The 27989-nt window shown below is 53.5% G+C and overlaps 2 protein-coding genes across 7 annotated transcripts; one reads left to right on the plus strand and one right to left on the minus strand.

The window, feature by feature from the left end:
* On the plus strand, positions 1-5898 carry Hnrnpab (heterogeneous nuclear ribonucleoprotein A/B). Of its 2 annotated transcripts, XM_004836699.4 has the most exons (8): positions 23-243; positions 319-550; positions 1180-1348; positions 1962-2120; positions 2279-2410; positions 4143-4257; positions 4902-5042; positions 5284-5898. In XM_004836699.4, exons 2-8 carry the CDS (start codon positions 342-344, stop codon positions 5352-5354), a joined length of 996 nt encoding a protein of 331 aa, XP_004836756.1. In that variant the 5' UTR covers positions 23-243; positions 319-341; the 3' UTR covers positions 5355-5898. The 2 variants fall into 2 exon arrangements, with proteins under 2 accessions (XP_004836757.1, XP_004836756.1); XM_004836700.4 differs by lacking the exon at positions 4902-5042 and having other exon boundaries at positions 1-243.
* On the minus strand, positions 3383-27894 carry Phykpl (5-phosphohydroxy-L-lysine phospho-lyase). 5 transcript variants are annotated; one of them, XM_004836695.4, is made up of 13 exons: positions 27755-27893; positions 27239-27357; positions 25751-25910; positions 22542-22616; positions 21955-22042; positions 21765-21881; positions 20104-20186; positions 19687-19912; positions 9330-9484; positions 8900-8989; positions 6907-7037; positions 6206-6289; positions 3383-4654 (listed from the first exon to the last, which is right to left on the minus strand). In XM_004836695.4, exons 1-12 carry the CDS (start codon positions 27811-27813, stop codon positions 6240-6242), a joined length of 1353 nt encoding a protein of 450 aa, XP_004836752.2. In that variant the 5' UTR covers positions 27814-27893; the 3' UTR covers positions 3383-4654; positions 6206-6239. The 5 variants fall into 5 exon arrangements, with proteins under 5 accessions (XP_004836752.2, XP_004836753.2, XP_021097773.2 ...); XM_004836696.4 differs by having other exon boundaries at positions 3383-4694; XM_021242114.2 differs by lacking the exon at positions 6206-6289.
* Positions 27895-27989: the final 95 nt, after the last annotated feature.

Consider the following 27989-nt stretch of genomic DNA (forward strand, 5'->3'; position numbering starts at 1 on the left):
CGGCTCCGGCATTATAAAGGGCGCCACGAGTCGGCATTGTCAAGCGGCGGCATCGCGCGGGCTGGAGCTGGACGGTGGGTGGTGGGTTCTGCACAACGGCGGTCGAGGAGGGGACTCGGCCGGAGCGGCTCCGTCGGCAGGCGGAGGCGAGGTCGGGGCACGCGAGCTTGAGCGCGGCCGAGCCCGCGGCGACTTCCCCGGCGGGTGGGGACGAGCGGGCCCCGCGGCGTCATCGGCGGCGAGGTGAGCGGCCGGGCCGCGGGCGGCGGGCGGGAGCCGGGCGGGAGCCGAGCCGCCTGACGCCGTCGCTCGCTGCAGGAGGCGTCGCGGCCTGGTCAGCCATGTCGGAAGCGGGTGAGGAGCAGCCCATGGAGACGGCGGGCGCCACCGAGAACGGACACGAGGCCGCCCCGGAGGGCGAGTCGCCGGCCGGGGCAGGCGGCGGGGCCACGGCGGGTTCCGGAGGGGGAGCCGCGGCGCCCCCGAGCGGGAACCAGAACGGCGCCGAGGGCGACCAGATCAACGCCAGCAAGAACGAGGAGGACGCGGGGTAGGTGCGGCCGGGGCGTCGCCTTTGTTCCGGGGCCGCCTTTTGTTGGCGCCACGCGGCGGGGGGAGGGGCGCCGCCGCGGACTTGGCCGGAGTTTGCGGGGCGATCTGGGCGCCGCCGCCTCTGCGCCGGAGCGGGCGGGCGGGCGGAGCACGGCCCCGGGTCCAGGCCGGGCCGCGGGCTGAGCCGGGGCGGCGTGGGCGCAGTTGGCGCGCGGCGGCCCGGGCCTCCCTCCGCCGCCTCCTGCCGGGGGCGGAGCCACGGTCTGTGAACCCTGCGCGGCCTCGGCCCCAGGAAGCCCGGAGTTCCTTTCCGCGAGCCGCGGGAGGTGCAGGCCGGAAGGGACGCTGCCCCTGAGTTCTGTGGTGGTGCGTCGAGCGTTTCCAGGCGCGAGAGGTCAGGGGTCCCTCCCCTGCCGAGGCGGGAGGGCAGAGGGGTCCAGGTGGAGTTGAGATTGGAAGGCAGGGAGGCTTAGTACCCTTCACCGACGGCACGCTAGGTTGGATGTGAGTTTTGTCGACGGGACGAGGACCTTAACCCTTACAGAGAAAGATTACCCAGGGCTAGCCCTGCTTGGAATCACAGCTTTCTCATAACAATTGTCGTGTGTCCCATCCTACCGTTTTCAGAAAAATGTTCGTTGGTGGTCTGAGCTGGGACACAAGCAAAAAAGACTTAAAGGACTATTTTACTAAATTTGGAGAGGTCGTTGATTGTACAATAAAGATGGATCCTAATACCGGACGGTCAAGAGGGTTCGGGTTTATCCTTTTTAAAGATGCTGCCAGTGTGGAGAAGGTAAGCTGAGTACCTGTATTCTCAGTGAGTGTGAATCCCGAGGAGTGTGTTCCACAGCCCTAAACTTTAGCTTGTGCCCTGCCGAGGTAGGCGGCTTGGAGACAGCTGTTAGCAACTTAAATTCGTGTTTGAAGGAATAAAGATTAAGGGGGAGTATGTGCTGGAGTGCTTCAGGAAGATGATAGTTGACACTGATTACCTTTTATTTGCCCATTCTTGGGCATGGTGCTAAACACTTGCCTGTGGGAAGTACAAAAATAATCCAAGATTGCTAGGAGAATAGGCAATTTAGCTTCATTTTACAGGAAAACAGAAACCCTAAGACTTGGAGAAATCTAAATGGAAAGGTCGTGTAGCTAGTTACAGGCAGGAGGGTTCCAATCCTACAGGATATATCCCACCTGTGCTCAGTCACTGCTCCCTCCTGGAAGGAGATGGGTCCTAAGCCCGGACTGCTTGGCAGGGAGAGGACGGGATGGAGAAGTCTTGGGCTGGGGTAGCTTGGAGGGGTGAAGCGCACTGGTTGTGTTACATGAGCTGGAGTTTTGAGACTCGAGAGGGCCCCCGGGGTCATATTGGGAGGTTCAATCCTGATCCCGTTTGTTTGGAACAGGTCCTAGACCAGAAGGAACACAGGCTGGATGGCCGGGTCATTGACCCCAAAAAGGCCATGGCTATGAAGAAGGACCCTGTGAAGAAAATCTTTGTGGGGGGCCTGAATCCTGAAGCCACTGAAGAGAAGATCAGGGAGTACTTCGGCGACTTTGGGGAGGTGAGTGGGCTGCCAGCTGCCTGCCCTGAGGCTGCTGCTTCTTGGTCACGGCTGGAGTCCTTGGCACAGCTTCTTACTCTGGCCTGCAGTAGGTCTTTCCTGTGAGCTCCCTATGTTTCCTGAGAGCTTTGGTTCTGAGCTTTGCTGTATTTTTACAGATCGAGGCCATTGAGCTCCCAATGGATCCCAAGTTGAACAAAAGACGGGGTTTTGTTTTTATCACTTTTAAAGAAGAAGATCCTGTGAAGAAGGTTCTGGAGAAAAAGTTCCACACCATCAGTGGAAGCAAGGTGAGGGATCCCTGCTGCACGCCTGCCCGCTGTTCTGGAGAGCTGGCCTGAGCAGGCAAAGGCAAACGCAGGGAGGCTGGGCTGTGTCCAAGTGCTCTTGGGGTTGCTGCCGTGTAACTGTTCCTCCCCAGTGTCTGCCCCTCATTGGGGCCAGCGGTTCTGTCCTGCAAGGGGCTCCCGGGCTAATAGGGCTAGCGCTGCAGGAGGGATGTGTGGAGATGTGGCCAGGGATGAGCAGGGTTCTGGACCTACAGCCCACAGTGTATTGAGGTGACATTTTCTGCTCTGGAGCCTTCACCTCAGTCACTGGGCACCTCGATAGCCACTCCCTGCCAAGATCCCAGAGAATCGGGGACCATCATTCAGCCCAGCTCGTGCTGCCTTCGTGTGTGCAGTCACACAGGGCGGATGGCCTCTCAGCTCTGCCAGGGGAGAAAGCAGTTTAGGTTTGGGTTGGCAGTTAGGAGGTGAAGGTGTGCCTGGGTGTGGGCAGCGCTGCCAGAGCAGGAGTGGCACCCAGACAAGGGGAGATGAGGGCCAGGCCTAGAGGTCGTGCCTGCAGTCCCAGCATTCTGGGGACCAAGGGAGCACAATTGTAAATTTGAGCTCAGCCTGGGCAGTGTAAGTGACTGAGGAAGACTTTGTTGCAAAAAATTAAAGCGGGTTGGGGAATGTAGCTCATTGCAAAACCTCTGGGTTCAATAATACCACAAAAAGGAAAAAAAAAAATTTTTTTTCTGGTACCGAGGATCGAACTCAGGTCCTTGCGCTTGTGCAGCAGGCAGCGAAACCACTGAGCTAAATCCCGGGCCCCCCAAAAATTTTTAATCAGGCACCTAAATGTTCATAAAACAGGACCGCTGGGCTGGTCATTAATCAGCAGCAGCACCATTTTATGTGTGTGCTCCTAACGTGAAGTGGTAGGAAGGAGTCTGAAATTTGTGGAACTGCCACTTAGCTCTCAGACATAGATTGAGTTGGGTATATTCAGTATTTTTAATGAAGCAGGATAGAAAACATATTGCTTAGGTAGAGGTTATCTTCCAGTTCAGAGAATGCTTTTGTGGGGATCTAATGCAGAAGTACATTTTACTGTTTTGCGGGGAGGGATGTCAAGACTTAAAAACATTGCTCTGGCGAGCCTGCCTGACAAGTGGAAGGTCCTGAACTCGAAAAAACCCCCCTAAAAACACTGCTCTGGTTTATTAAGCCTAAGCACTTGAAAATCCCCACCAAGCCCCCTCCAGTGGGCAACAAGGAAACAGACTGGGCCTGTAGCCCCCAGGCAAAACCCCGCCCTAAGCTCTGAGCTCCCTTTACTGTCAGGTGGAGGTCTGAGTCTCCTCTGGAGTTTGAGTGGGTTGAGATTCTGGAGGCAGAAAAGCCCAGTCTCTGGTGCTAACACCTCTTGAGTCTGGCCCTCTGCTGCACCTGCCCAGTAGGAGCAGAGTGGCGCTGACCTGTCCGGCCTCTGCTCTGACTCTGATGTGTGCTGCTGTCCTGGGCTGAGCTGTCAAACCCTAGTGTGCTCTCCCAGGACAGGTTCTCTTCAGAAAGGCCCTTGGTTGTGGCTCCAGAAGCTTCTAGCCCAAATGTGTCCTGCCCCGGTGTGTTTTGTCCGTAGGCGATGGGCGGCCCGACTGACCAAGTGCCTGCTTGTTGCAGTGAAGGTCTGTGTTCAGCTTTATCCTGTGTGTGTCCCATGACTTGATGCGCTGTCCTCCTCTTTCAGTGTGAAATCAAGGTGGCCCAGCCCAAAGAAGTCTATCAGCAGCAGCAGTACGGCTCGGGGGGCCGTGGAAACCGCAACCGAGGGAACCGAGGCAGCAGTGGCGGTGGCGGTGGAGGTAAGCAGAATCTGGATGAAGACGGGTCCTCCTCCCTGGTTGCAGAATGTCTTCTGTGCCTGTCTTTGGGCACCTCTGGTGTTCATGCCGCAGGGTGGGCAGGCAAAGCAAGTGGAAATGGGAGCGGTTTTCCTGGATCAGCTGTGTGCTTGTGCTGCTGCGGCTCCTTGGAATGGAAGAGCCCGGTCTTATCCTGCTTGGGGCCCCAGCGCAGAGGGAGCGTTGGCATTGCACTCTGGGCGGCAGCATGGTGGGCTGTGCTTGGCTCCGTGGCTGTCTTGAGTCTTGGGGTACCCAGGGCCGGGTTGGGCAGAAGGGTAGGGTAGAGCTGTGCCAGGCGCTTCCATCCCAGGCCCCTCTGACTCCAAAGCCTGAACTGCATCTTTTCAAGGCCAAGCTGCCAGGGAGGGTGGGGGCATCAGTGAGTAGCCACCTACCTGTACGTGAGGGAAGTGAACATCCTGGCCCGACAGGATCTCAGGTGCAGGGCTGGGCCCAGGGCCCTCTACAGCAGACAGCAGGTCCCTGGCTTCTGCCTGAGTTGCCACAGGAACCCCGCCACCCAAAGGGCAGGATCTCCTCCATCCTAGCTCCTGCGTGTGCTAAACGGCCCATGGGCCCCTGTGCCCTGCTCCCCCCCACAGGTCAGAGTCAGAGTTGGAATCAGGGCTACGGCAACTACTGGAACCAGGGCTACGGCTACCAGCAGGGCTACGGGCCTGGCTATGGCGGCTACGACTACTCGCCCTATGGCTATTACGGCTACGGCCCCGGCTACGACTACAGTAAGTAGGAGAGAGGGAGCCCGGCGCACTCCCCTCAGGGGAGGCAGGTCAGACAGTGCAGGGCCGCTGGCAGCAGGGGCTTTGGAGTCAGACAGGTCTGGCTCGGGGGCCTTGGTAAGGCGGGAAGGCAGTCCTACCGTGAGGGTTCTGAGGGTCCCGTAGGAGGATGTGTACCAAGCGCCTGGCACAGGGTAAATGCACTGCTCTGTAAGTAGTACTTGCTACTTGTTCTCGTCCCTAGGTCAGGGTAGTACAAATTACGGGAAGAGCCAGCGACGCGGTGGCCATCAGAATAACTACAAGCCATACTGAGGTGGCAGCAGGAGCGGCCGGCTGATTGACCGCACATGCTTTGTTTGGATACGGAGTAAACAATTATGTACCAAATTTAACTTGGCAAACTTTCTATGGCCTACCCCTGTGCATCTTATTTAAAATTTTTCCCTTGGAAATCACTCTCCTGTTTACTATTTCCAGAGCTCTAGTTTTAGGCAGCGTGTGGTGTCTCAAGAGGCCAGGGTGGCGTGAGGGGCTGATTGTTACCGGGTCATTCAACCAGCTTGGAGGGTCTGCTTCCTGCTGCCGCCCTGCAGCCTGGACCTGTCCTAGACCTGTGGACCCTGGTTGTAAAGAGTAAATCGTATCTTAGGAAACCAGTGTCACCTTTTTTTCACCTTTTAATTTTATATTATTTGTGTCATACATTTCCTGTAATGGAAGTGTTAATTTTACTGTACTTTTTGGTACCTTTGGGAATCTAATGTATTGTAAGGTATTTTACACGTGTCCTGATTTTGCCACGACCTGGATACTGAAGCTATCCAAGCTTTTGAAATAAAATTGTAAAAACCCCCGAGCCTGGGTGAGTATGGAGAGCTGTGTGAGTCATGAACACCAGGTGTGTGGCACTGGGCCTCCTCCCAGAGCTGCCCAGTCACGGAGTGCGGCCTGGAAGGACTGCTCACGCCCTCTGCGGGGAAAGGGTCCTATCGGGCGCTACCCACGGAAGGGGAGGTGGCTGCTCCTGCACACTTGCCCGGTTAGCCAGCGTGCTCACTACGTGTGTGGGGCACTTGCTGATAGGCCAGAGCCTCCCTGTTGTGAAGAGGGCTGTGGGAAGAGGGACACCACCCCTGATCTCTAGACACAAGCAAGTCACTCACCTGGGGGGCGGGTGTGTGACTGAGCCGGGGTGGCTCAGGCCTGAAGCCTCAGGGTCTCACAGCTTCTGAGTTTCTCTTCCATGTCTGAAAAAGGTCGCCCTACCTGGATCAGCCTTGCTCTGGTGCTTGGGTGGCCTTTCACCCACACATCTGCCAGCGGTGTCCTTGTCTTACAAGCTGGCCCATCAGTTCTGTGGCCTGGCAGCCCCCACCACCTCCAGCAGGGACTAGGTAGGTCTCAGCCCAGGCCCTGGGCAGAGGTGTTCAAGGGTTGCTGCTGGTGGTTCTGACCCCTCTGGGGGCTCACTGAGCTTTGCATATGCCACACAGCTCCATCCACTTTGGTAGCAGTCTCCCTGAAAGTGTTAGGGTGCAGCATGGGCTAAGCTTGATCTTCCTAGGTGATCAGGATTGTGGGCCAGTCCCATTCCAGCCGCTGAGGTGCCCTTGCCTCAGTACAGAGGGAAGCTCCTGCTGTCCGTACCCAGCATAACCGATTGTAACCGCATCCGATTTCACAGGCTTAACTGGTCCCAATACCAAGCCTGTCCCACTCCCGGCACTTGAACTCAACTGTTAAGCATGGCTAGGACTTGGGAGGGGCCTCCACTGAGCATCTGCCGTCCCAACACCCTGCTTCAGCTGGTGGGCGTTCCTGCGGGGGAGCTCTAGACAGCCATGCAGCTGCTGCTCTGGCTCACCTGTCAGAATGGCGTCCAGCATTGCCACCACATGCCGTGCATTGTCCCTGCTAAAGCACATTGGAGGCTTAAACTTGAGTATGTTCCTTCCAGGGCCATCTGTGCTCAGCAAGATGCAGTTCTCCTTCAACCTGTGAGGATAGAACATGCCTTTGCGCGTGACCTTTAAGGCCTTTCTTGGCCTGGCCTGGCCTGGCCTTGGCCTAGTGCGCAGGGCTCCAGCCACAGTGCCCTCCCTCAGTCCTTCAGAGATCACTGCCCACCAGGACTAGGCACTCGCCTCTGGTTGGGCGTCAGCAGCCCCTGGTCAGGCTGAGGTACCCACGGCCCTGAGCTTTCCTGCTCCTTCCCAAGCCTCGAGTGGAGTGCCCACAGGTTACCCTAGACTACAGTGAGAGAGGGCCTGGGTGGTTCTTTTTCCCTTTTGCAGTACCAGAATTGGGACCTTCACACTGAGGTGCATCCCCAGCCCTTTATTAAAAATTTGAGTAAGGGCTAGGCATGATAGTCTCTAATCCCAGCACTCAGGCTGAGGCAGGAGGATCGCCATGAGTTTGAGGCCAACCTGGACTACATAGATCCTGCCTCAAACTCCACCCTTCAAAAAAAAAAAAAGGGAGTCAGTGTCTAGGTTGCATGACAGGGCTCAAGTTGAAGATGTTCTTGCCACAGTCTCCCAGCATGCTGGGATTACTGGCTTGTGCCACTGCAATTTCTATTATGCATGGTGTAGGTGAAAGGTATTCACTTCTCACATGGACAGTGTTCAACATAAACTGAATAAAGTCTTAGCACTCAACCTAGCTTCTGTAATTTGTCCCTCAGGAGTACTTGGCAGTTCCACAAAGGAGTATTTTAAATTTCCCATTCTTTAAGGAAGATTACCGTCTTCCTCCTTGTATTGTGCCTAAGAATCATTTTATTTTGGCCACCTGAGAAAGGGGTCTGACTGCATTTACATTCATTCTAACTCCTGCGTGCACCTCTCTATTTCTTATTTTAACATTGTGACTGGGAAGGTGAGGTAAGGGCATCCCTTCAGTCTGTATTCTGGCTCTTCCTCCTGTCCTGTTTGGCACTGGTGGCGGTGCTAGAAAGAACAGGGCTTGGACTTTGCAGTCAGGCAGCCCTGGCGCGGGTCCAGCTCTGCCCCCAGGGCAGGGTGACTGCAGGTGGAATGGCCTCCTTCAAGCAAGAATCCAAGAGTCTCGAGGTGAAAAGAAATGTGCCTGGGCTTGGCTTCCTTGCCACGTGAGCATTCAGAATCCCAAGGCCAGTCACTGAGGGGAGTCCCTTGCATGGGGGTTTGATCAGTTCTGAGTAGGTGAATTGGGCCAGATCATCTATCCCCCAAAAGCAGAAGCACCCACTAGAGGGTGTTTCCATGGTGGGCGAGGGCCATCATGGGGAATGGAGACAGAAGGTAGCAGAGCCCTAAGGCCTCAGGCCCTGCCTGGGGCACATGCGAGACAAACCAGGCTTGGGCTGGTGTGAGCTCTGTGGGTTCACACAAGACACCTCCCTGGCTGAGCCACGGTCCTGTCCAAGCCCACGACCTGCAACTCTGGGCAGCCCTCAGGTATTGTTCCATCACAAGCCCTTGTGTGAAACTCTGGGCTGCCTGGTCCTAAGCACCCCGCCAGCTTTGGCATGCTTGGCGGAGAGGCTGCGCGGGGCTGGGGAGGGCTCTGGTCCTGGGCACAGAGCCACACGGTCCTGGGACCTGGACCTCTGGAGGCGAGGCACAGTTCTCCAGCCAGGTGTGAGCCCGGAGTACGAGAACTGGGTGGGTGGGCAGGCCAGAGGCAAGCTCGGGCCCCTGCTGTGCAGCGGTACCACAGTGTTTCCTGCTGTACGAGGCCACTTGGTTCAAGAAAGCAATACCTTGCCCGGTATTTAGCTCAGGGGCACCGTGCCTGCCTCACAAGTGCAAGGTCCTGAGTTCTATCCCTGATACCACAAAAAAAAAAAAAAGAAAGAAAAAAGGCAATACCTGGATACCAAGTAGTCAGCTTCTTCTGTCGCTGGAGTCCTCGTGCTCTCATCTTTCACCAGATCCACCCCAATGAAGAGCCCAACGCCCCTGGAAGAGAAGGTGGGGTCAGAAGACCAGGTCTGGGTGGCCACGGCAGTTGTCTCACTCTGCCTGAGCCTCCTGCCCCTGAAAAGAGGTGGGAACAGTTACAGGGAGTGATGGGAGGGAGAAGGGGCTGTAGGTGGGGACAGAAAACACTGGGCATCAGATTGGACCCAGCTTTCCCTTCTCTAGAAGTTGGGCGTTAGGCAGCAGTGCCTCCACTTCAGTTCCTCCCCTAGAGAGACCATGCTTACACACACTCCTACCATCCAGGGGAGGGGAAATGGCACCACACTGCGTCCCGGCACTCGCGTGTACTGAAGTGACTGCTGTCCACAGAGCTTACCTGACATCCCCGATGATGGGATGTTTCTCTTTCTGCTGCTGGAGGAGCTCCATCAGGAAGCTGCCCACGTAGGAAGCATGAGCCTGGAGCTGTTCTTTCTCCAAAACATCTAGGACAGCCAGCCCCACTGCACAGGACACAGGGCTGCCCCCAAACTGAGCCAGGGACAAAGTGGGTGTCAGATGCCCAGCCTGGCAGGCCATCGTGGGTCATAACCTGCTCCCGCACTGCCATGCACGCTCCAGGGGCAGTGACAGCAAGGCCTTGAGCCTCTCGGCAAAGGGAGACCTGGGGTCCCCACGGCCACACTGCCTTCCCAGGTGCCCATGATAACCCAAGCGTTAGGAAGGAGCCTCCAGAAGATGAGACCCAGAGGCGAGCGTGTACTGTGCATTCCCAGAGTTGGTTTTGCCGAGGAGGCCCTTAGGGCCTCACCTAAATGGCCAGGCCCAGACTACCATCAGGCTTCCAGCACCTCCATCAAGGAGGGTCTGGAAAGCAGACCCCTGTAACCCCAACTTTTGGAAAGGCTAAGGCAGGAGGGTTGCAAGTTCAAAGCCAGCCTGGGCATCTTAGAAGTGGTTGTAAAGAATGGGCTGGCAATGTAGCTTAGTGGGTTCCGTGATGAGTTCTGTAAAGAATGCCAAAGCTCACCCCAGAAAAGCCGGTGTGGGCGGTCCAAAGCTCAGGGCTCTGTTGACTCAGCGTGGGGCAGATTTTAGGGTGCAGACCACAAGCTGGCTACTAGGAGCCATGTCTGGCCTGTGGGCTCCTGGGCTTGTGTGGTATTTCTCAAAGTTACGAACTGGGTGTGCTACATTTAAAAGTAAGACAGCACACACAGATCTATTTGTGCCATACACCTGGTCTCTGGCTATCTGAGCAGGCCCCTGTAGGCTGCCTGAGTGCTCTGCTCACTTTGCCTGTCTAGCCTGGCACCACGGGTGTTTTGAGTGGGGACCTGTGCACTAAGAACAAACAGTAAGTTGCCGCTGTTGACTTTAGGTTGGATGCATGGGTGGACACGTGTGTACCTGTGGAACTTCCTCCACAGTGCAGCTGCAGAATAGTCCTGTTGCTCCTCAGTTTATTCCGTGCCCACTGCCCCACTACTGGCCCAAGGCAACTGGTCTACCTTTCCAAAATATACAAACAGTATCATAGGCTATGTATCCTTTCGTGCCTGGCTTCTCAACTTGTAGTTTTGGGAGACGGGGTCTCACACTGTAGCCCAGGCTGGCCTCAGATGTGATCTTCCTGCCTCAGCCTCCCAGGTGCTGGGATTACAGGCATGTACCACCATGCCCAGCCTCTCAACATGTGTTCTGAACTCTGTCTACATTTTATAAGCATCAGTAGTGGCTTATCTCCCCACCCCGCTCAGGTTCTGGGGAGTCCAGGGGTACTCTACTACTGAGCCACTCCTGCCCCACCCCTCCCTCGGGCCTTTTTGCTCAGGATGACTCTGAACATGCTTTCTTCTTGTCTCAGCCTCCCAAATGCCTAGGATTTCAGGCAGGCACTAGCATACCCAGCAGTAGTCTGTTCATTGTACTGTACAATTATTTCATTTTATGGGCCTACCGTAATTTATCACATCTTCTGTTGATGGACCCTTTGATTATTGCTTATTATGAATAAAACTCCCTTGCATATTTGTACTTTCCCCTTTGTTCTCATTTTTCTTAGGTAAAAATCTAAGCATGGAACTATTGGGTTATATGGTAAACATGTTTAACTTTATAAGTACTTGTACCATATTACGTTCCCACCAGTATTCCGAGATTCTAGGTGCTCTACATCCTCAATATTTGGAATCATCAGTTTCTTTTATGTATCATGAACTACAGGGCTGAGTAATCCTTAATCTAAAATGTTCTCAAATCTGAAACTTTTCCAGTGTCACGTTGGCCCTCAGAGTTTTGGATTTCAGAGTGTTTTCTCTTTCTCTCTCTTTTTTTTTTTTTCCTGGTACCGGGGATCAAACTCAGGACCTTGTGCTTGTGAGGCAGGCAAGGTGCCACTGAGCTACATCCCCAGCTCTCAGTGTTTGATTACAGACTTTGCGTAACGGATGCTCCTCATGTGGTTAAAAGGTGGCTGTTGGGCTGAGAGTGGAGCTCAGAGCCAAGCACCTGCCTGGCATTTCTGAGGCCCTGGGGTCCATCCCCAGCACCATGGGGGTGGGAGGACTGTTTATTTACTAACCGGATCTGGTTTAGCATCGTGACCTGGCCAAGATGCTGAAACAGTACAGTAGTTACGTTCTTTTCCCAGGGGATTGCCCCAGAGAAACAAAAAAATGAAAACAGGGAAAACCTGGGGTTTTAATATGTAGAGTGGTGAGTGACCTAAAGCAGGAAGTAGCCCACCACTGGCAAAGAAAAGTCAGTGTGGCCTATAGTATAGGTCATAGTAAGAGCATTTGGGAGGCTGAGGCAGGAGGATTGGGAGTTTGAGACCATCCTGGGCTACAGAGTGAGTTCAAGGCCAGCATAATATAGTGAGAGCCTGTCTCAAAATAAATTAAGCCAGGTATGGTTTGTGATGGATGCATTTAATCCCAGCACTTGGGAGGTTGAGGTAGGAGGATTGCTGCGTATTTGAGTGAGTTCAAGGCCAGCCTGAACTACATAGCAAGACTGTCTCAAAACAAAAACACAAAACTAAATTAAGAAAACATGCTGGAAGTAAAAATGCTCAGTAAGATACTGGCAAACAGAATGCAGCAAATCAAGGTTATACACCATGACCAAGTAGGATTCATCCAAGAGATGCAGGAACGTTTTCGACATATGCAAATCGGTAAATATAATACACTGTATTAACAGCCAATGACAAAAACTATGTGATCCTCAATAGATGCAAAAAAAAAAGTTTGACAATGTTCAACACCCATTCATGATAAAAACCCTGGAGAGGGCCGGGGATTTAGCTCAGTGGTTTTGCTGCCTGCTGCGTAAGCGCAAGAACCCGAGTTCGATCCCCGGTACCAAACAAAACAAAACAAAAAACCCTGGAGAAAACTGGAATTATCTCAATCTGATAAAAGCCATCTATGACAGACCAACAGCTAACATCATACAAGATGGACAAAAAGGGAAAGCTTTCACTCTAAAATCAGGAACAAGGCAAGGATGTCCTCTGTCACCACTCTTGTTCAATATAGTTCTGGAAACACTAGCCAGAGCAATTAGATTAGAGAAAGAAAGAAAAGGAATAAGGATAGGAGGTTAGATTAACATTATTTTTGAATGATACTCCACATAGAAGACCCCAAAAACTCCACCAAAAGACTTCTAGATTTTATAAGCAAATTCATTTGCATAGCTGGATATAGTCAACACTCAACAAACAATAGCCTTCCTGCACGTGAATAACAGACTCACAGAAATTACAGAAACGATCCCTTTCACAATAGCATCCCCCCAAAATAACTAGGAATCAATCTAACAAAAGGAAGTAAAAGACCTCGACATTGAAAACTACAGGATTCTGAAAAAGGAGACTGAAGAAGATATCAGGAAATGAAGAGATAGCCCTTGTTTTTGGATAGGAGGAAACAATACAGTGAAAATTGCCATACTTCCAAAATTGTTACACAGATTCAGTGCAATCCCAGTCAAAATCCCAACAGCATATCACAGAATTAGAAAAAAAAATTCTAAAATTCATTTGGAACCAGAAGAGACCTAAAATAGCAAAGGCAATTCTGGGCAACAAAGGCAAGGCAGGGGGCATCACAATCTCTGACTTGACAGCATACTACAAAGCTACTGTGATAAAAACAGCATGGTACTGGCAAAAGGACAGACCTGCGGATCAATGGAACAGACTAGAGGATGCAGAAACAACTCCAGACACACTCAACCACCTTATCTTTGACAGAGGAGCCAGACACCTTCACTGGAAGACAGATGGCCTCTTTAAGAAACGGTGCTGGAAAAACTGGCTTTCCACATGTGGAAGATTGAAACGAGACCCGTATCTTTCACCACACATTAACCTAAAATCAAAATGGATCAAGGATCTAAATGTGAAAACACTAAATCTGCTGACAGAATAGGTAGAACGCTTGACATAGGAGTAGGCATGTGCTTCCTCAGCAGCACATATATGGAGGAGTAGGCAAAAACTTCATGAACAAAACCCAGACTGCACAGGAAATAATACAAAGAATCAACAACTGGGACCTTATCTTATTAAAAAGCTTTTGCACAGCAAGGGAAACCACCAACAGAGTGAAGAGACAACCCACAGTGTGGGAAAAAACTTCCCAGCTATTCATCAGATAAAGGACTACTGTCTAGAATATATCGAGAACTCAAAAAAAGAGCCCCCAAATTTCAAAGACTTTAATTCTTCTCAGAGGAAGAATTAGAAACAGCAAATAAAAATGAAAAAATGTTCAATATCACTGGTCATTTGTGAAATGCAAATTAAAAGAACACTGAAATTCCATCTCCAGAAAGAATGGCTGCTATCAAGAAATCAACCAATAACAAATCCTGGCCGGGCTGTGGGGAAAAGGAACCCTTCTCCATTGCCAGTGGGAGTGCAGACTGGTGCAACCACTGTGGAAATCAGTGTGGAGATACCTCAAAGAACTAAAACCAGAGGTTCCATTCGACCCAGCTACACCTCCTCTTGGTATATTCCCTGTAGCAGACACCTGCCCAGGATCAGCAGGCTGTAACGGCACAAGCTTCTTGCCCCTCCCTATTTTGGCTGTGTGACATTGGAAGTAGCAGAGCTTGGCTGAGTTTGCTTCCAGTCAAAGTCAACTGACTTAAATTCTCCCCTTGGAATTAAGCATTTGTTCTCTTTAGGAAAGATATGCGTGTGCCCTCGTTCTGCAGTCCTGCCTGCTTGATTCTTGTTCTCAGCAGGAGTCCCAAGGCCTGCCCAGCTCCCCCTTCCCACGCTTCTAAAGAATAAATACTGGATGTCCTGGGAGTCGTTTTTTTTTGCTCCCCCAAGCAGCTTAGATCAGCCCAGTTTCTCTCAAGTCTCTGCGAGTTTTTTTCTAATTCCCACTTTCCTAACTTGTGGATGTCATACTGACTTGCAGACCAGGACCATCGCAGGGTTCTCTGGTAAGGTTCTGCACTTCCCGAAAGAATTAAAGGATCCTACCATAGCGATTAAGCACATTCATGTGTATAGCAGCACAGTGTGTAATAGCTAAATCTTGGAAACGGCCCAAATGCCCATCAACTGAAGAGTGGATAAAGATGTTTTTTCTATAGTGGAGCACTACTCTGCCATAAAGAAGGATGAGCTTCGGACATTTATACCTAAATGGATGGACCTTGAGCCCATATGAAGTGAAATGAATTGGACACACATGTTTAAATACTGCGTTGTTTCTCGGTGTAAGAAACCGAAAGTGGAAATAAGGACTGAAGTGTATAATGGATGTTGGGAAATGGGAAGAGAGGGTTCAGATGGGAAGGGGAACAAGGGAGGAGGGAGGGAGAAAGGAAGGAAGAAAAAAAGTGAAAATAGAAACAAAAAATGGAAAGAATGCCTTTGTGTATAGGGAGGGGAGGGAGCTTGGGGGAAATGGGATGAAATAAAATTTATTTTTTAAAAAACATGCTGGGAGTGGGGCACATGCCGCTAATCCCAGTAGTCAGGAGGCTGAGGCAGGATTGGAAATTTGAGCCCAATCTGTGTAACACCTGAGACCTTGCCTCAAAATAAGTAATAATTTTAAAAGGGTAGAGGGCTGGCTTCAATCTCCAGTACCACAAACAACAATGAAACCCTAAGATATGGAAGACAGAAGTAGAAGGCCTAACATCTAGATAATAAGAGTCCTGCACAGAAATAAAGACATTAAAATGGAAAAAAAATCTGCTGGGATCAGGGGAAAAAACGATAACAAAGTGAAAGAGTTCATAAAGTGACAAGAGAGAAAAGATGGACACACGATGGCTTAAGCAGGGAAGACAGCAGTTACCAGAAGCTTACAGAGAGGAAGACATCACATAAAAAAGGAGCAAGAATCGGTGACTTCAGGGTGACTGAGTAAAAATGGCAGGAAAAAATGGAAAAACTGCCAAAAGTCATCACAACCAACTTCTTCCAAACTCAGGAAATTAAACAGGCTCCAGAGTCTGTCTGAAGCTCCTTGTCTGCCTCCCTAGTGGTCCTGCGAAGACCCACCCACAGGGGGGTGAGCTTACTTCACACTGGCGCTTGCCCTGGAAAAGCCTTTTCTAGCTGGGCATGATGGCGTACAGCTGTAATCCAGCACTCAGGAGTCTGAGGCAGGAAGAATCCCCCAAGTTCTCTCCAGGTTTGAGGCCCAAGATAAATACTGAGTTCAAGGCCAGCCTGATCTGCATAGTGAGAGCCTGTCTCAGAGCAGCCACCCAACAGAACCCCCAAAACAGAAACCCCACTGCAGAGGCCCAACAGCAGATCTGAACAGGCAAACAAAGATCTGTCAGTGGAGGTTATTCCGGCTGAAGGCCAAAGAGGAGGAGGAACAAAGAAACAACGAGTTGGGCATCGTGGCATGGGCTTATAATCCCAGTTCCTCTGCAGGCTGAAGCAGGAGGACCACTTTGAGCCTGGGAGCTTGGGGACAGCCTTGGCAACACCATGAGACCCTGTCTCAAAACCAAAACTGAAAAGGAAACCTGTGGACACAATGATGCAGACCGAAGTATACAAACGGGAGTCCCAGAAGGAGAGGACAGCAGGCAAGAGGAAGAAAAACATAACAGAGCATTGAGTTCTTTGTAATTTACAACAGACCCAAGTGTCTTGTGTCCCCTCAGTATTCCAGTGTTGAAATCCTGTTATTGAGAAATAGGGCCTTTGGGAGATCATTCAATCACAGGGATATAGGCTTCGTGAGTGGATCAGACCTGCAGGTTTGTTTTTGTGTTTTGAGACAGGGTCTCAATATGAGGTTCAGGCTGTCCTTGAACTGATGAAGTGATCCTCCTGCCTCAGCCTCCCAAGTGCTGGGATTACAGGCATGTGGCACCATGCCTGGCAAGAAGTCACCATTTACCATAGAGAATATCAAATACCTAGTAAAAAATATAATGTCCAGGATCTCTATAGGGAAAATTATAAAACATGGAAAGTTTGGCTAGGCGTGGGTGGCACATGCCTGTAATCCCAGCACTTGGGAGGTTGAAGCAGGAGGATCACTTCATCAGTTCAAGGCCAGCCTGGACTACATAGTTCAAGGCTGGCCTGAACTATATAGTGCAACCCTGTCTCAAAAAAGCCAAAAAAAGGAGCCGGGGATTTAGCTCAGTGGTTCTGCTGCCTGCCTCAAAAGCGCAAGGTCCTGAGTTCAATCCCTGGTACCAAAAAAAAAGCAAAATGAAATGTGGAAAGGTGTACCATATTCTTGGATAGGAATATTCAAATTCTTCTCTCAGAATTCCAGTAGAGATTTTTTTTTCCCCCAGTACTTGGTATTGAACCTCAGGACCTTGCGCTTTCGAGGCAGGCGTGGTGCCACTGAGCTAAATCCCCGGCCCTCCAGTAGAGATTTTGATAAAATCCCAACAGTGTTTCTGATAAAATTCAAATAGAGTTTTGGATAAAATGTTTAAAGACAACTGTAAAATTTAAATGGAAGGTAAAAGGAGTAGTAATGTTCACAAGTAAAAGGGGCCATTTTTCCTATCAGCTATAAGAACTTACTATGAAGCTTATAACAGTAATCATTTGATACAGGATCAGATAAGAGACAAAATGACTGAAAGAGCAGAAATAAGCCCTCACAGTCCTGCTCATGTGTGAACTCTGCCTGCAGTAAGAGATGGAGGATCAGATCAGTGGAGAAAAAGATGAAGATTCCTGTTCACACCCTACACAAATATCAGCTCCAGATGATTAAGGACCTGTATGCCAAACAAAGAACATTAAAACACTCGAGAAAACATTCATGGATGTATTTTACATCTTGGAGGAGGAAATGCTTTCTTAATAAATGAAAATCACTGTATATAAAAGAAGCGGGCTAGGGATTTATCTCAGTGGTTCTGCCACGTGCCTCGAAACTGCAAGGTCCCAAGTTTGATCCCCGGTACCAAAAAAAAAAAAAAAAAGGAAGAATTAATGGAGTATTACTGTGTCATAAAGAAAGATAAATTTGGGCCTGGGATTTACCTTAATGGTTCCATCGCCTGCCTTGCAAGCACAAGGTCCTGAGTTCGATCCTCAGTACCAAAAAAAAAAAAAAAAAAAAAAAAAGACACAAGAAAGATAAATTTGAGTCATTTGTAGGAAAATGGATGCATCATGAGACCATAATGTTAAGTGAAACGAATCAGACACACACGCTTAAGTATCACATGGTTTATCTTACATCAGAAGCCCAAAGTATAATTTGAAGAGTAAAATAAAAGGTAATAGGAACGAGAGATAGACTTTTTGCAAATGAAAAGGGAACTACGGGCCGGGGATTTAGCTCAGTGGTTTTGCCCCTTGCCCTGCAAGCACAAGGACCCGAGTTTGATCCCCGGTACCAAAAAGAAATAAATGAATAGAAGGGAACTAAGAGATGGAGGGAAGAAAGGGGGAGGGATGGAGAAGAGGGAGGGTGTGCTCTGTACAAGTACCAAGGCCCCACAATGCACTGTACAATGCAGCCGTTATATACTACGGACATGGACTAAGGGAACTTAGAAGATTGCCAAGAGTTGATATTAAACTCAAAAACTGCTTATTAATAAAGGGAGTGAAAAGATTGTGTTGGCAAGGGACCAGTATAATTGATGTGTGTGGGGGTATGTACATAAACATACATACACAGAGATACATAGATACACACATGTATGGTACACAGACAAAAAGCAACCACAGAGCACTAGTAATTTAAAAATGAGCAAAAGACAAAAAACCATGATTTCACGTTAAACATATGAAGAGCTGCTTCACATAATTTGGAATCCAGGAACTGCATACAAGGCCAAAGAACTGCCATTTCACACCCAGTTTGACTGGCAACAGCGAGAGGTGTGTACAAGGACGTGCACTGCTGCTGGGGTGTGGACTAGTGCACTGCTGTGGAAAACGTCATCTAAAGCTGAGGTGGGGCTGAGCCTGGTGACATGCAGAATGGTTCAAGGCTTGTATTTAATCTAGTTTTGTGCACTAGAAATTCAAGTAAAGAAATAAAGATCAGAGTCGAGTTCTGCTGGGTCACGTATGTGCCTTTCACCCGGCACACTACGCTCCTCCCTCCTCAGGGCTGCCTCCTTCACTTGTCCCTCAGCACCTTGCCCGCCTCCTGCCTGGGGGGGGTCCCTTCTACTGTCACGGCACTGACAGCCCTGCCTGTCTCCCCTCAGAGTGACGTGGGCCAGGGCGGAGGCTCTGTGTCGCTTGAGCAGAGTGAGCATTTCCCAAAAGCACCAGCCAAAGTGTCACTTCCCTCCCTCTTTGTGATCTCTGCCTCTCTGCCTGGCCAAATCCTGCATGTTCAGGCCTGAATTCAAGCTGGCTCCTGGGGAGATCGTGGTGAGTTCTCAACTCGGTCCCTTCCTAAGCCCACATTGGGCCCTCCTCTCTTGCCCAGACCAGCCTCCCTTTCCCTGGTTCTTTCTCCAAACTGATTGCCAGAGGTCTAAAGACCACTTCAGACCCCATTTCTCCATGATTAGAACCCTTCCAAGGGGCTGGGAGTGCAACTTGGCGGCCGTGCTTGCCTTGGGTCCCATCAACACCACAAAGCCAAACAACTTCCCTTGCACTCATCTCCGGAGTGAGGTTCCTGCTGCCCACCCGGAACTGCTGTCAGAGGCTCTGGACATGCTGCTGTGTCGGCCTCACTTAGGGAAAGGTCTTGGCCCTGTAACTGAGGACAGGGAATCTGCCTTCCTCTCAGCTACTCTTTGACCTGAACCCTGCTCCTAGGCCACTGTCCGCCATCTGAGCTCCTCATACTGCTTCACCGGCTCTGGCTCCAGCCTCTGACACGGCCTGGCACATGGTAAGCAGCTTCTGATAAGATAGCCTGTCTGGTGACAACTTTGGGACTCACTGTGTGTGTAGTGCCTGATGCATGCTAGGCAAGCGCTCTGCCACTGCAGCCCCAGCCCTTTTATTTTTGAGACAGAGTCTCATTAAGTCGCCCAGGGTGGCATTGCATTTGTGGGCCTCTTGCCTCGGCCTCCCGAGCAGCTAGGATTACAGGTGTGTCAGCTGGCACAGTGCCACTGACTTTTAAAGATGGTTTTTGGTACATTTGAAGACTAACATGGCTGTAGCGTCCCTGAGGACAGCACTGTACAGAGAGCTCTGTGGCCTTTGCTAGGGACACGCTGGCCGCCCGGGGCCTGACAGAGCCCACGGTGTTCCCTGCCCGAGCCTCACTCACCGTATTGAAATACTCGACGCCGGTGCTTTCAAACGCCCTCGACACAGCTTGGGTGGTGGCCACACAGGCAACAGGGTGGCCATTGCCGATGGACTTGCCCATGGTGACAATGTCGGGGATAAAGTCCTCCCCCTGCAGCTGGAAGGCCCAGAAGTGCTTGCCAACTCGGCCAAAACCAACCTGGATCTCATCTGCCACGAAGAGCCCTCCAGCCCTGCGGATGTGCCTGAGGCAGAGGACAGACGTGGCCGGGCCGGGCTGTGAGGAGGCAGGCCAGGAGCCCAGCAGGCCACGCGAGGTCAGGTGGGGCCTTGGGCAAAAGGCCGGCCTCTCTCGACCGCTACTTCAGGGGCTGTCTGCCAAGCTTCAGGTGAGCAGGCTGTGGTCGGGCCTGGGGCAGAGCCCCTGCCTACTCACTGTGCCACGTGGGAGAAGTAGCCTGCAGGGGGAATGATCTGCCCGCCGACACTGGGCAGCGACTCCGCAAAGAAGGCCGCAATCTGTGGATGAGCGGGGTCGGGAGCACAGCGAGGGCCCGGCACTCCCTGCTCCTGCCAGCCTGGTGCTGGTCCCCAGCAGGACGGGTCACCCTCACTGCCACATCTGCTGTCGGCTCCTCACCACATCTGAGGGCTTGTGCTTCTTTTCTCCTTCTGGTCTCAAACCAGCTGACCACCTGGATGCCTTCACCTTCTGTACTAAAGTCACTCAAGCACTAAAGCACAAACGTGCTCTTTCCCCCTCCCCCGCTGTGACCAGTACCATTCTCTTCCCTCCTCCTAAGACATAGATGGAACCCAGCCTTGAGCCACCCGCCTCCCTCTCACAGCCCGTTAAGGCTGTGCCTAGCTGTCTCCCAAAGCCAATGCTTTTCAGAGGTGGCTGGATCTAGAGTGTGTGACACTGGGATTAGGGTGAGGGATTACTAAACTACTCCACTGACTGGTTTGGCATGGTTCTGCGTGTGAGTTCTGGAGGGGCACAGTAGTAGAACAGAAAGAAGCCACTATTAGCACTGCAACTGCCACTTCTCGCCTGTTGCCTCCTGCCTGCCCTGCCATGGACTGTTTCTCCTCTGTGATGCCCTCTGCCATTCAGCCCTGCCTTATAGCCAGCCAGCTATGGACTGAAACCTCTACAAACTGATCCAAATAAACTTTTCCTACTTTAACCTGGGTGTCGGGTATTTTCTCAGCAACAAGAGGGAAGTAACAAAGAGTCCTATATACCACCCGCCTCATCTCTGAACTGCTGCTTCCTCTCCACCTGGACACACCTGCCTCTAGCAGACCTGCCTGCCTCAGCCTCCTGCAAATGCTGCCTCTCACGTGGCCCTTGGGGTGATGCCCCAACCCAGGGAGCTGAGCTTGCTGCTGCCCTGCGTGAACCCCTTCCCCCGCAGCAGTGATTTCCCAACTGTTTTGCCAGGGCGTTGCTTCCAAGGTCACTGCTGGGACACGGGAAGCCCAGGGGATGGGAAATGTGCCTCCACCCCAGCGCAGTGGGAGCGGCATTACAGAAGTGACGGGGTTCCCCGGGCTGGGTCTTCCTTCATCCGCTCTCCACACAGGACTCAGTCTCGTGGGACGCTCTCCAGAGCCCTCACCTGGCCGAAGAGCACCCTCGGAACAGCGCAGGTCCTGGCTCTGCCCCCCCCCCCCCCCCCAGCCCTGAAGGTCTCTTCTCGGCTGTCCCACCCGGCACATGGCCCAGAGGGATCTCTTGCCCTCCCTTCCCGAGACTGGCAGTGGCTCTTGGCCTGCTCGCTCCGTGCAGGACTGGCTCACACACCCTCATCCCTGCACAGCCGCCCCTCCCCGCCTGGCCCGTGGCCTCGCCTGCCGTCAGGCCTGCTCAGGTGGCGCCTCCTCCGAGGACACTCCTGACACCCGCCCCACCCAGCCTAGCTGCCTGTGACCAGGCACTCCCTGACTTACTTCCTGCCGCCCCCGCTGGGCACCTCGCTCCCCACCACGCCGGGCCTCTCAGGGGCGGGGCTCGTTCCTTCTGCCCGGCTTCCCAGCGTCTGACCTAGCACGCGCAGGTGTGCTCACGCACGCACAGCTGTGGGCAGTTACCTTCCGGCCCTTCTCCCGCGCGCTGCTGACCACGCGCTTCACCTCGTTGGCATAGGCCACCGCTGGGTCGGGGTGGTCTTCCCGGTAGGGGCCCCGGTAGGTGTCTGGGAGGGGTGCCTATGGGAGTGACAGTGCCCCGTCACCAGGCTGGGGACAGCGCTCACCTGCTGCCAGTGAGGGCGCTGCTTACCACATGGACCCACTCCTTCTGGCCGTCCAGGTGCTGGAACTTGTAGGGACTGATGTCGATCAGGGAGCTCAGGTGACCATGATAAGCACTGGGGAGAAGGAAGGTTGGGGGCTCAGGTGGCCGGGGCCTGGCCACTGTCCCACTTCCAGAGGCAACCAGGGAGCCGACGGCTCTAACACGGCCCCGAGGCCCCGTGCTGGGAATGAGCAGGGCTTCTTTCACAGCCACTACCTGGCCGGCCGCCTCATGTGCTAATCACTGAACCCGAGCTCAGCTTTCTCCTCTGCAAAGTGAGGGTTTGCTCGTGCAGGGCCGTGGCGAACCAGTGTGCTAATGCTCAGGTTGGTGTGGGCCTCGTGCACATCGGCTACTCAGCACTCAGAAGGGACAGCTGCAACCAGTTTGATCTGAAAGCAGCGGGACCGACCTTCAGTCCCTGACAAAGAGTGCCCATTCCCAGAAGGTGACCTGAGGAGACCCTCCAGGGAGGTGTCCTTGGAGCCCGGTCCCCTGCCTGTCCTGCTTCCTCAGCGGCCCAAGCTTTCCTCTCCCCGAGGCACCCAGGGTCCTGCTGTGAGCTGACTTACTGCTCCAGCACCACCACGTCCTGGTGTCCCGTGTACTGGCGTGCCAGCCGCAGGGCCAGGTCATTGGCTTCTGACCTATGACAGAAAAGGGAGGCACTGCTGGGACAGCTGCCCCACAGCTTTCCAAGAGAAGCCCTGGGACAGGAGCCCTTCCAGCAGCAAGGAAAGCCTCAGGCAATTGCTCAGTCACTTGCCGGTGCATGTGGGAAACATCAAGGGCCTCCCGTGGTCTAGGAGCACGTGTGTGCAGGTGTGTGAAACAGACAGGCCCTGCCCTCCCAAAAGTGTCATGAAAACCAATACCAAAGAAAGGGAGATAGTTTCTATCAGCTGCACTGGACATGGGGTCCCGCTCTGGATGGGGGGGTAATTATGGGCTGAACTGTGCTCCCCCAACATCAGCATACTAAAGCCTCAACCCTCAGTAGCTCAGAATGTCCTGGATGTGTCTATATCTGGAGGTAAAGCTTCCAAAGAGTAAATCAGTCCCCGGTACCACAGAAAAATAAATAAATAAAGAGTAGATCAGCTGGGTGTGGTAGTGCAGGCCTATAATCCCAGCCACTTGGGAAACTGAGGCAGGAGGATCACACACAAGTTGAAGGCCAGTCGAGCAACAGGGAGACCTTCCCCATCTCAAAAAGCGAAAAGGGCTGGGGAAGTAGTGGAGGCCTGCTTGCCTAGCCTGAAGCTGTGGGCTCAGCCCCTGTCTGGTGAGGGAGGGGGAAGAGGCCTCAGGGTGAGCCTTAGTCCTGCCCAAAGTGTCCTTGTGACAAGGGGAGCCCGGGGGCATAGGCCCTGGGGCGCTGTGCACAGACAGACTATGGGGGCAGTGGGCAGTCAGCTGCACACCAGAGAGGGCCTCGGAAGAAACCAAGCCTGCTGCCGTCTGACCTTGGGCTTCAGCCTCTAGAACTGTGGGAAAACACAAACTGCTTGAGCCCCTAGTCCAGGGTGGCAAACCAAAGGCATGTGAGTTATTTGTTTTTAAGACAAACGATATGAATGTAGGAGTGGTTTTTTCTAAACTAAAACCTCAGTATTCAGGTATAACTGCAGTGTTGGCATTTTGTGATAAATAAGTGGCTTTGGGGCTGCAGTTTGGCACTCATCTCTAAAAGGTTCACCATCACTGCTCTAGTCTATGGTACAATGGACCCTTGACTTACAAACCCAATTGGTTCCTGAGGGGTGGATATAACTCAAATTGGTTGTAAGTCAGTACAGCAGAGATCTGTGTGTTTGCCTGGGTACACACTATAGATAACAAGGGGGTGAATCCTCCATTAACCTGATTGAGTCGAGTTGTTCGTATGTCAGGCTGGTTGTAACTTGAGGGTCCACTGTACTTTGTTATGGCCACCCTAACAACCAACAGGGGGTCAGAGACACCTCTGCCAGGAGGCCACACACGCAAAGGCCTTGTGGAGGAGCCAAGAGGACAGGAGGTCAGGGCTGAGGAGACTCGGGAGGAGGCTGCCCATGCCAGAGCAGGTGCTGGCCAAGGAGATGGACAGGTGGGCACAGCTGAGCGATACCCTGGAGACAGGTGAGGCAGATCTGATTAGGTGTGAGGGAGGCGGGTGAGGCCATGTGCAGGGTGACTTGGTGAGAGGGTGGTGGGAAGGCTGGGAGCACCAGGAGGACCTAGTCCCCCAGCAGGCGCTGACAGAAGACAGTTCCTGACTGACTGCGGGCAGGCGAAGCTTGTCAGCTGTCAAGTGGGCCGTTCGAGGTCTAGAGTCTGGAACGTATGGGAAGCACCTGAGTTCGTGGTGTAACTAGGTCTCCAGAACATGGCGGAATCTAACACCAAGGGGACAGATGTGGTCATGGAGGAAAAGAGCCCCAAGAGAACACGGGCCAGCTCTGGGAAACAGAGAAGGGACTGGCCAAAGGGACGGAGCACGAGAGGCCAGAGCAGCTGGCAGGACCCCCCAGAGCACGGTGCCTGGAAGCCAGGGGACAGTCCTTCCAGGGAGCGCAGCCACCGTCAGGCACTGCCGGGACAGACGGGATGAGGGCAGCCGCGGATCACGGGCTCCTAGTCAGTGGTGTGCACACAGAAGGGGCCTGGTGGAGGAGGCCAACAGGACCAGCCCCCATCCTCCGCAGAGAAAGCACCGGGTCCCAGCCCGCCCTGCTGTCCCTGGGAGGCTCCCATTCAGGTTCCCTCCATCCGCTCTGAGCCGCTTCCTTTCTGTGAACTGTGGTTCCTCCTCTGCAAGATGGAAAGTGTAAATTCTAAGTTGTGGACGTTACTTAGGGGCTTGCTGAGTGCACTGTGGCAATGGCAAGGACAGTGCGAATTGGTTCTGGGCTGGGGATGCAGCGCAGGGTACAGCGCTTGCCCCCATGTTCACTCTCTCTGGATGCTGGGGTGTACCTGGCTCAGGGTTCCAAGACCAGCATCTCAAAAACAACACACAGAAAAGCAGTATCGCTACGAGAACCGCACGAGGCTGCGCTTTGTTGGAATGTCCTCTCTCATCTGCCCAATTCTTCAGTCACTGCCACTCCCACTGCAGGCTGCTACTGCCTTGCTGTCATCCCCCTGCGCTGATGATACCACCTTCCTCGATAACTTCCCAGTGCTTAGGACAGAAACGCCTTCCCTACTTGGCCGATAAGGGCCTGGCTCCCCAGTGCCAGCTTCCGTGCTTCCTCTTCCTTTTCTGGTTTGGCAGACATGCAGGGTGCTGGGTTCCTGCCACGGGGCCTCTGCATGGCTGGTGCTCGTGGCCACCCCTGACGAGACTACTTCTCATGGAGAGGGCAGCACCTTTCTTTTCTCCTTCGCTAGCTGTTTCCCAGGGAGCTCTCAGCTTATATGTAGAAGCGGTTCTTCAGGGAAGACTTCCCAGACACCTAGAAGGCCCACACGGCTCCTAGGCCTTGCTATACTCTGTGCTCTTCTCCCACACACTGACCTCTCTTAGTGATTTTTATTCTTTGAAGAACCATTTGACCTTTCTGCTCTTTACTAGGAAACCTGAGGGCAGAGACTTGAGGCTGTATCCACAAAGCAGAAATAAAGGAACCTATAACCTCACGAAGCCCCAACGATGAGCCTGGAAGGGAAGCAGTGGCAGCCTCTACCTCAGACAGGGAAATGGGACCCCACAGAAAGCACTGGGGTGCATCTGCACAAGGCCGACTGTTCCTCGGGCACCTCGCTGTCTCACAGGGCCTGGCCACAGTCCACTCACCCAGAATTCAGGAAGTAAAACACACAGAGCTTCTCCGGCAGGGTTTTCGACAGCCTCTGCGCGTAATCCACGATGTTATCGTGCAGGTATCGGCTGTTGGTGTTCAGCACCTGGTTCTGTTCGTGTGCAGCTTGCACCACCAGAGGGTGGCAGTGCCCAACTGCAAGAGGGTCCCCTCATGTGGCCAACTCTGCCCGGCCATCCCACCCAGCCTCCCCCAGTTCCCATCCATGAGCCGGGCCAGGAGAGATGCAGTTAACGGAGGGGGAGATGGAAAAACAGTTCTGGAAAGGAAGATCTAGAAAGGATTTCCTGAGATTCCAGAAGAAACAAAAGATTCTCTGGCAGGAACCCTATGTAGAAAGCCCATGTCTTTAGGGAGGGTTTGAAATGGAAAAAACAGACAGAGCAGAGGCTGACAGTCTCAAAGCTTGGCAGATCTCAAGGCTGATGGTCTAAGGGCGGCCCCTCCTGCTAACCCCACGAAGGTCACTGTGCCTGGAAGATGAACTGCTGAGACACAGCTGCCCACCTCCTATGTCTTAAAGATAAACTATAAAAACAACGTTTACCTCCACCTCCCTACCCTTTGCTAAGTTCTGCTTCTGTAAAATTCTGCTTGCTCTCCTGCCCTGGCTGAAGAACAGATAAATATGAGGGAGAAACAGGGCTCAGACCCTGGAAGGCAACTTCCGCTGGGCCCACCAGCCAGCGAATACACCTGCCTTCCCTTCTGTTCTGTTCCCTGAGTTCCGCTCTCTTCCTTGGTCTGCCTGCCTCCGAGTGCCACTTCAGTTTAAGGCCTTCTGCTCCACAGAGGCAGAGCTCAGGGTGACTGTCAGCGGGGGCTGGAGGTAACCCTGATGGCAAGGCCACGGATAATGAGTGAACTTGTTCGGAGAGCTGGTCACGCGTCAGGCACACTTAAAGCAACTCACGCTAATCGCACAGAACACCTGGGGGCGAGTGCCTAGCATCACGTCTACTGTGCAGATGAACAAAGTGAGGCAGAGAAGTAATGTGCTCAGTCACCGAGTGAGTGGAAGACAGGGGTCTGAACCTAAGGATCTGCACCGAAGTTCTACTTTATTCACTTCCAGTGCATGCTAACTGTGGACTGCCCTTCCCTCCAGCCGCAGGGAGCCTCAGCTGGGGGCCGAATTCCTCCTCCGCTTCCCCTGGCAGCGCTAAGATGGTCAGGGGGGCCGAAGCCCAGGCTCCCTGTGCACCTGGACGGCCTGCACTGCCGGCTGGCTGGGCCCTGGGCGGCTCTCGGACCGTCAGCTCCTCGGGGAACTGGGTCCACATCCAGTACTTAGCCCCGACTGCACCCTGCGCGGCCTGGGGACTTCCGCTGCTGCACAAAGACTGGGCCCTCCTCTGCGCGGCTGGAGGCTCAGCTCAGCCTCTGCAACCTCCGGGTCACCTTGGGACAGATCACAGCTTCAGCCTCCTCTCCTGCCCCGCCAGCCGGAGGTGGACACTGACCATGAGCCACGTTGTTGATGCAGTCGATGTATTCGGCCCCCTGCTCATCGTACAGGTACTGGCCTTGGCCCCGCACGATCTTAACGGGAGCCTCGGGGAAAAAGAGTCTGCAGGAAGAGCTGTGCGGACAGGCGAGGGTGGACAGCACATGCGAAGGCGTGAGGAGAGCCGCCCGCCCATCGCGCGCGCTGCCACCACCCTCCGGCCCCCGCAGGGAAGGAAGCACGGGCGGGACCGAGCGCCTTCCTCAGGTCACTCAAAGCCTGGCGGCCGAGCTCCCAGCACGTGTCACGGGGGTCCCTGGGGCGCTGGGAGAGGAGGCTCCGTCCGACAGCCCGGGCCGCCCGCCCCTCCCCGGCCCTCCGCGCTCCCACCCGCTCTTCCCCCTTGAACGTTCAGCCCCTCCCGAGTCCCGCCGACGGGCGCGGTCCTGCCGGGGCGGCAGGGCAAAGGCGGTCGCCGGACGGGCGCCGTCCGGGCTGTGGGGAGGCTCCGGGCGCGGCCCCTGCGCGGTACCTGAGGAGCCGCAGCCGCAGAGCCAGCGTGTCGGCCTTGGCGTGCCGGGCGCCCGCCATGGCGCCGCGCTGTCAGTCGCGCGGGACCAGCTCAGGTCTGGGCAGCCGAGGCCCCTCCCCTCCCTCGAGGCCCCGCCCCTCCCCAGCTGTGCGTTCAGCTTCCGCTCCGAGCGCGCGCGCGCGCGGGGGAACGCGCTCTGCAGGTCCGCGCCCCGCGGCTGCTCCCTGCGCGCCCG

The sequence above is a fragment of the Heterocephalus glaber genome, unplaced genomic scaffold (assembly GCF_053883595.1).
Source record: "Heterocephalus glaber isolate CG9 unplaced genomic scaffold, H.glaber_assembly_v1.0 deba00001606, whole genome shotgun sequence".
Lineage (NCBI taxonomy): Eukaryota > Metazoa > Chordata > Mammalia > Rodentia > Bathyergidae > Heterocephalus > Heterocephalus glaber.